At 37.8% G+C, this 7,860-nt stretch overlaps 1 protein-coding gene across 1 annotated transcript; it reads right to left on the minus strand.

Annotated features, from left to right (window-relative positions):
- Nucleotides 1-5,831, minus strand: LOC101305860. The gene is made up of 16 exons (XM_004302815.1): nt 5,190-5,831; nt 4,461-4,592; nt 4,298-4,371; nt 4,128-4,197; nt 3,772-3,827; nt 3,583-3,654; nt 2,686-2,780; nt 2,522-2,588; nt 2,270-2,399; nt 1,975-2,193; nt 1,723-1,865; nt 1,371-1,545; nt 1,134-1,224; nt 851-1,008; nt 550-738; nt 1-467 (listed from the first exon to the last, which is right to left on the minus strand). The coding sequence occupies exons 1-16, from the start codon at nt 5,544-5,546 to the stop codon at nt 408-410; spliced, it is 2,088 nt and encodes a 695-aa protein (XP_004302863.1). The 5' UTR covers nt 5,547-5,831; the 3' UTR covers nt 1-407.
- Nucleotides 5,832-7,860: the final 2,029 nt, after the last annotated feature.

The following is a 7,860-nucleotide window of genomic DNA, read 5'->3' on the forward strand; positions in this document are numbered from 1 at the left end:
CCAATCCGGTGTGCAAGGTAGGGTGATAGATTTGGTTGATGGCTTCATAGATTTGGTTGATGCCTTTCTTTCAAACAATCTGCAACAATCAGAAGGTAGACAGGCTATGGTTTATTAAATGGTATCAAATTGTTTTGCTCAGAATTGGCTAAAGAGCAAACATTATGTTCCTTGTTGAAAGAAAATGAAAATTTAATTTATCATTGACACAGACGGTTTCCAGACCCTGACATAGACAAATAGGTTTTCCTACAATTCTATACTGTAATTACAAACTAAGGCTTCTTGTCATCAAAATTTTCTTGATGGCGGGCATAAATGTCCCAGGTGGAGCAGATCATTTGGAACAGCCATCTGAACATTACTTGCAGTGGTGTCTGCAGCATTCTGAAGAAAGATTGCCGCCTTTACGATACTGTTCGTCCATAACAAATAGATGCAATATAAAGGTTTTTCGCCCACTTCTCCTGTAATATGCAGTGTATTATAAGATGTTTCACGGCCAAAACGGAAAGAAGAAAAGTGGAAAATAATATGACAATATGTTACCTTTACATGTTGACTTGGAAAGGCAGAAGTACGAAGCGTCTCCTGTGTTTCATCTTGAGGCTTCTTTCTTGGCACACTAAGAACAAAAGCAGCCTGGTCCCACGTTGCTGCAGTTGCTGTTATACGATATCCAGAATCCCACCGCCGGTGTATTCCTTCGCTAGGATAAAGGAAATCTAGTTCAACAACCTGAAAACAAAATATTGGGCATGTTACATACAGACTACAAAATCAGAAGTGCATTGCATCCCCAGGCAATTTACAAAAATGAGTTGGACAAGAGTTTTGAAGTCGAGATTACTTGGTCTGAATAATTAGCACCCCGAGACATAACAATGGCCCATCTATTTCCGGCAGTGGCCATTGACGTAACATAGAAATCTTCTTTCCACTTTTTGTTAATCCATTTAAAGGGAAATGTATCACTGACTTTGTATGACTGCTGCGTAAAATTTGTACCTGAACCCAAACAACTGACAACAGTTACACAGAATTCACAAAGGAAAAAAAACAAAGAAACAAAAACAGAAAAGAAAAAAATAGACTGGATCAAAGATGTTCATGTATAAAACCAAAATACTAACCCTTGGACATTACTACTAATGAACTCCCATTAGTGGCTCCGGCTAATGCACTGATGTAATAGTTTTTCTCCCACTGCTCCATTATCCATTCCTTCAAGCACATCAACAAGTTAAACAAACATAATATTTTACTGTATACTGTTATATGACAAAAGTAAAGTATAAACTCCAGTAAAACTAAATCACTATGCGGAAGAAGACCATTACTTTAGGTTTCTTGAGAGCATAAGCATTTACCTTGTGAAGACATGTTGGAGCAAGTTCATAAACTTGGGAAGTGAAACCAGTGCCCGCATCCATAATCAAGGCCCACAAATTCTGAGAAGAAGATACAGTGCTAATATATAACCCATCCTCATTACCTTTCTCAATATGCTGAGCAAGCCTTGTATCAGCCACATTATAGTGATACCTACACAGCAACATGAAAATTAAGAAAGTATAAAAATAAAATCTAAAATAAAGGAGAATGAAGACAATTACAAAATTACAGAAACAGAAAACGAGATAAAATAGGGTGTGTTGTTTGAGACATGTGCCCAAAATAGTAAGTACATAAACAGGCTCAATGCTGAAGTTGTGAATATACCTTTGCTTCATTGGTCTCCGAGCATTATAAACACTGATCCATTGTGTTGCTGGCATACCCATTCTAATTCTCTTCTTTGGTTGTTCATCATCCTCCTCCTCCATTGTAAATCTTCCTCTCTTATGACCAACCAGATTAATAAGCTTCACAAAATACAAAGCTTATGTTAGATAAACCATGATACAATGAAATATGTAATAAACCATACTCAAAGGTACACCATCAAAAGGGAAATTAAAATATTATACGTACCTTCTGTGCACCCTCTGTGTTTATTGGCCTGATATCAGGATTTGGACTTACAGTCCCATCAAATAGTGATATATATTTTGCATAATTAGGTTCTTCATCGAACTTCAAGTTCACCACATGTTCAACAAACTGTTTAAAAGGAAGTGGACAGAAAGAACACAAAGTCTCTGGAGACGTTGCCATTTTCTTCTTGCAGACAAGGAATCCTTTATTCTCTCCCTGAAAACACCTTCATGTTACAAACTTTAAGGCAAGTATCACAATATCTATTACAGCTAAGAAACAAAGGACAGACCTGGTATCCTTGCCAGGGGAGGCGACCACGGAGAAGGAACACAAGGGTATAAGCTAGAGACTCAAGGTCATCTCTTCTACTACTTGTTCTCCCTAAATGAGCATGCACACTAGCGTAACGCACTGTTCCTCTGTCACCATAAAAGACAATTAAGTAATAGGCAGACGGCTTAAAACTACGAACACAAAAAAAAGTGATGGTAAGACAAAACAGCGTTAGATCTTCCAAAAGAGTAGGAAACAGTGATTATACCTGAAAACATCTGGCCTTTGGTCATACTCAACATGCTGACCAGTTGAGCTATCTCGCCATTTTGTTGCTGATCAGCCAAAACAAGGTATAAGATATGGTTTATTGTCTACCATGCTGCTTATCAGTAATAAAAAGATAATGCTACCAGAGCGAGATGAAAGTACCTAGTCCAAGATCAACTAAAAACAGCTTTTTCTCATCAGGAGTCCCAGGAGTACCAAGTAAAAAGTTCTCAGGCTTTACGTCTCCATGTACATACCTGACAAAGACATAGCAAATAAATTCCACATTCATCATGGCTTTCAAGAATCTCAGTAATGTCTAAACATATCAATACAGAAAAAAGACATTAGGTGAATATTTCCCAATACTATGTCAGTTGCTCCTCAATCAAATTATAGTGGTTACATTCTAATTTGTGCAATGTCAAATTTCAGCACTCCAAATACTCTGAACTTTCCGTAGAAACTTAAGAATAACACCGTTAAAGAAGGAAAACATGGAGGAAACATGAAAAATTTATTATGTAGCCTTGCATTGTTGGAACCCATTATACATAATATCAATGTCCACGAAGCAGATCATATATAAACTTTGCTTCCTTATACCACCCACATATAAACTTCAGTTTGAGGAATTAATCAATAGTCATAATACTGTACATCTATGATACATAAACTTCAATTAAAGAAATCAATCACATACGCATAAATTGAAATTATGTCATCTATAAGGTTCGGTTGAAGGAATAGAACACTTAGACAGAAGTTCATCGTATGAAGTTTATTCTGCCTTGGCTCGTTTTTAATCATATTGCAATTCTAAAAATTCTCCTGACCCAGGAAAAAAAAACTGCTCCTGACCCAGGAAAAAAAAACTGCTCCTGACCCAGGAAAAAAAAAACTGAACTTGATGATATAAAACAAAATGAGAGAGAAAGCAGGGTTTTAAATAGTGTGTGTGTGTGTGTGTGTGTGTGTGATTGTGTGTGCTTGAGAGAGAGAGATACAGATATGGACAATGAAAACATATATGCGGTGATTGGTAACAGTAAGTCATACCCTCGAGAATGCATCTTCTCCAATATTGAAATTGCTTCAATGGCAATACACGCAACCATTTCTATGGCCATTCTGAAAGTAACAGGATAACTCGATTATCATATTGAAAATGCATGGAAAAAAATGTATGTACATATATGTATATAAGAATGACAACTATAAACTTTAGAATCAACTTTTCAGACTTACGTTTGACTGCCATTATTCCAAACATCCCACAAGCTTGGCCCCAACATGTCCATCACCTACAGCATAGAAGTTCAGTCAAAAAAGTTATCCCTGAACAAGACGATACAGTGTGTACGTGTTGTATTTTTACTTGAAAATGGACTATAATATATATACCCCTTTATGTTATTAACACACCCCATCTATTTTCCTATCCACAAATTTTATTTTTATTTACAAAATTGCCACTTGAATTTGTTTTATGATTGGTTCTCATCATGAATGGGGTGTGTTATATATATTCTAAGACACTTCAAAAACATCAGGATCTAGCAGAAAAACTCCAAAAACCCATAAGCCATAGAAAGACTGCATACCATGATATAATATTCGCCTTGCTTGCCCTTATAGTGTACCCGCGGCACACCATGGCTGCCACCAAGAGTGCTGAACAAGCAACACAAATGTCAAAAAGGATTTACAAATACAATTAAAGTATATATTAAAAAAAAACAGCAGATATAATAAGAAATAGAAGCATGCTCACTCATAAACTTTCCACTCCTGTGGTGGTCCATAATTGCACCCTTTACTATTTTTGTGCTCGAGTTTTAAGGCCACCTGAAAAAACAGAGATAACAGAAACTGTATAATCAAGAGAGAAGCAAGAAACGAAAACTCAACAATCAAAAACTACCACGTTACTATACCTCAACAGCTCCGGGTCCAGTTCTCTCATTTGTATTTGCAGCAGAAACACGCCGACCAACATACACTTGTCCGAAACCACCCTTACCCAGCTTTCTATCTAATCTGTAAATAGGAGAACCACCAACAGTAACCTACAATAAAATATACAGTGTGAGATGCCTAGAAACTAACAGAATTAAGGACTATATGCACAGCATGGTGATCATACAAACAAATACCAGAAAAACTAAAACCAATACTGTAGGTACCATGCCCACCTAAACCATCCTTACAACATTTGTACCTAACCTGGGAAATAAACTCATACAATTGTATCTACATTTCACTTGTATCAACTGGCAGAATTGCACATAGCATATTGGCCAAATAGTTGTTCCCGAAACCATGATCTCCTCTCCATTGCATGAAATGGTAAGAGGATCCTAAACCCCGAGACTACTTTCGATAAAGTACACATTCCCATTACCAACAACGCAACCATCCTAAAACTGCAATTCTGACAAGAACTATACAAGTCCTTATATCGAACCCCACAGTATCAGTCTGACTTCACCCCCCACACCAATAACCTCAAACCTCTTAATTTATAACCAATTGGACAACACTAAGCAAACATAACAGTAAATATACATAAAATTGCAGACCAATGGTAAAACTCAAAATCAGCAGATCACACTGAAACAATTAATAAAGCTCAAATCTTTAATATCAAGGAAAAGAGAACAAACCTTCTCAGGAAGAGGAGCAGTGCTGCCTTCTTCTTCAGCCTTATTACTCCTAGCGCCGCCACTACCGCTATCATTCATCTTCTTCTCTTTCACTTCCACCTCCTTCTCAACAACCTTCTTCTTCTCCGCCTTAACCACTACCTTCTTCTCATCACCGGCCTTCGCCGCCGCCCCCGCCTTTCGATTCTTTTCCTCCTTCACCTGATTATTATTATTTTTATTCTCCGGCAGTGCTGCCGCCGCCGCCGCCGCCTGCCTTCGCCTGGTTCTGGTGGCAATGGCCTCTCCAGCGTCGATCGGATTCGTAACCTCCTTCTTCTTAGCTGCTCCACGGCCCCTTCCACGCTGTACCGGCATCGTTCATCCTCCGATTCTCCTCATCCGTCGCCCACGCACCGGCTCCGACGAGTTCACGACCGCGCCGCCTCCAATCGCCGGGAAACGAGCAATGTGGGAAGAACGATCAAAGCGACGCCGTATCGGTTTTCTTGGGTAAAATCCGTAGAAATTCCGAGCCTTGGCTTGAAATCTCCGAATTAATCAGGCACTGTGTGATCGTCGACGGCGAATTAGGGTTTGGAACGGATCAGAAAACGAGGTTCAGAAGAAGGAGAAAAGCTTCGACTAGTTGCAGAGAGAACAGAAGGAGACGGAAGATAAATTAATATTTATAATTATTTTTTATTTGTGTATATAGGAAAAATATAAAGAGGGGAATTTGGGAAAGTTTTGATTTTATATTTGAATTTTTTTGTGTCGGTTATTTTGAAACGTCGATGTGATGGTAATTGACGGTAGGATTAATCAGGAGAAAAGGAAATGACGAAACTGGGGCTCAGGAGTTGGGATATTTGCATGGGGGACCGGGTCCACGTAGGCGGGTTGTAACGTACAGGGTGGTATGTGCGAGTGCGTGTGCCTCACATTCTGTGCCAAATGATTCTCGGGTCGGGTTTCTGTTTTGGGCCCATGTTGGGTCAATCCGATTGGAATTTTCTAGTGATGAGACGTTAGACTTAAATTTAGAAGAAGAGAAGCAGCACTCGTTGATGGCTTGTACTTCTTTCTTTCTGTTGGTTTTCTCTTGGCTTGTACTTCTTTCTTTCTGTTGGTTTTCTAAGAGAAAACCAAAAGAAACAAGTACAAAGTAAGAGTGTGCGGCTTGGTGTCTCTCAAAGAAAGTAAGAGTGTTACTGTGTTGTGTGATAATTCTTCTATAATTAAAATGGCAAAAAAAAAAATCCAATACTATTGCATGGAAGAAGTAGACACATAGACGTGAGGTTTCATTTCTTGCGGAATCTCACCAAGGATGAAGTTGTGGAAATGAAGCACTGTGGCAATACTGAACTACTGATCGCTGATATTATGACAAAGCCTCTGATATTGGAGGTTTTTGAGAAGCTCAGAGAGCTGCTTAGAGTGAAAGCTGCAGCTGAGCCTGAGATAAACTGAATTGCAGCTAGCTTTTTCAGTTTAGGGGAGGAAATATCAGGGTTGTTGGAGCAGTAAAAGGATTGTCTGTTAGAATTTGAGTGAGTTAGGATTTCTTTTAGTTCATGTTGGTTAATTAATATTAACTCCTATATATGAGGAGCATGTTGTTAGTATTTGACATGTTCCGTAGTTGTGTTACCACGATCTTTAAAGTTGTTAAAGGTTTGGGTAGTTCTTTGTTTTCATTTGTGTGTAGAGGCTTTATAAGCCAAAGTTCTTTCAGCAATTCAATAAGAATCATCCTTCAGAAATTGTGTGAATTTCTTTAAGCTTGGTTTCTAACAATATACGGTTTGAGATGCCATTAGCGAAAACTGAAAAGTAAAGTATAAGATATTAAGATACAATATGAGAGAAGCCAAGAATCGATCATGCAGAGAATACAAGAGTGATCTTAAAATTATCATTGTACCACTCCTTAAGACTTAAAGAGTCTAGAGGCTTATGTTAAGGACAAGTACGTACGTACGTTGAGTGAGAATAGGCTTCTATGAATCAATATTTTCGAAGGGCGAGACAGAAAACAAATATTTTGAACATCAACGTAAGATGATATTATCCAACAAGGAGACTGTGTACTAATGATACTTGTTGACATGTTGGCAGATCCTATTCAACACAAGGATTCCCAGTGAAGAAAGGAAAAAACTGTTACACGATCTGGAAGTTCAAGTGTTGTTTTCAAATCTGCTTAATCAGAGGTATTACCTCAAGGATTACAGGTAATGAGTTTTTCACTGGACTGTTTATGGTAAGTTAATCTCTTTATTGGTTAATTATCTTGAGTAGGGATGGCAATGGGTAGGGTAGGGTACGGGGATCAAAATACCGTACCCATACCTTTTTACATTTTTCATCCCCGTACCCGTCCCCGTACCCGTAATTAGATAATGGAGATTCCCCGTACCCGTACCCTTTGGGGATTACGTTTCCATACCCGTACCCGTACCCGTTAACAATTATGTATTAAATTAAATTTTTTTTTTTAAATACGAAATACAATTATATAAAAGTATGAAATTAAAATCAAATACCAAAATAAATAAGTTTCATACTTCAATCCAATAAAAATAAATACAAGTCTTGGTTAAAACATAACAATACCGGTAAAATTTTCATTTAAAGGAGAATAAAAAATATATAATAAAAAAGGAAGGTCCATTAAATGTTTATT

The sequence above is a fragment of the Fragaria vesca genome, linkage group LG6 (assembly GCF_000184155.1).
Source record: "Fragaria vesca subsp. vesca linkage group LG6, FraVesHawaii_1.0, whole genome shotgun sequence".
Taxonomy (NCBI): Eukaryota; Viridiplantae; Streptophyta; class Magnoliopsida; order Rosales; family Rosaceae; genus Fragaria; species Fragaria vesca.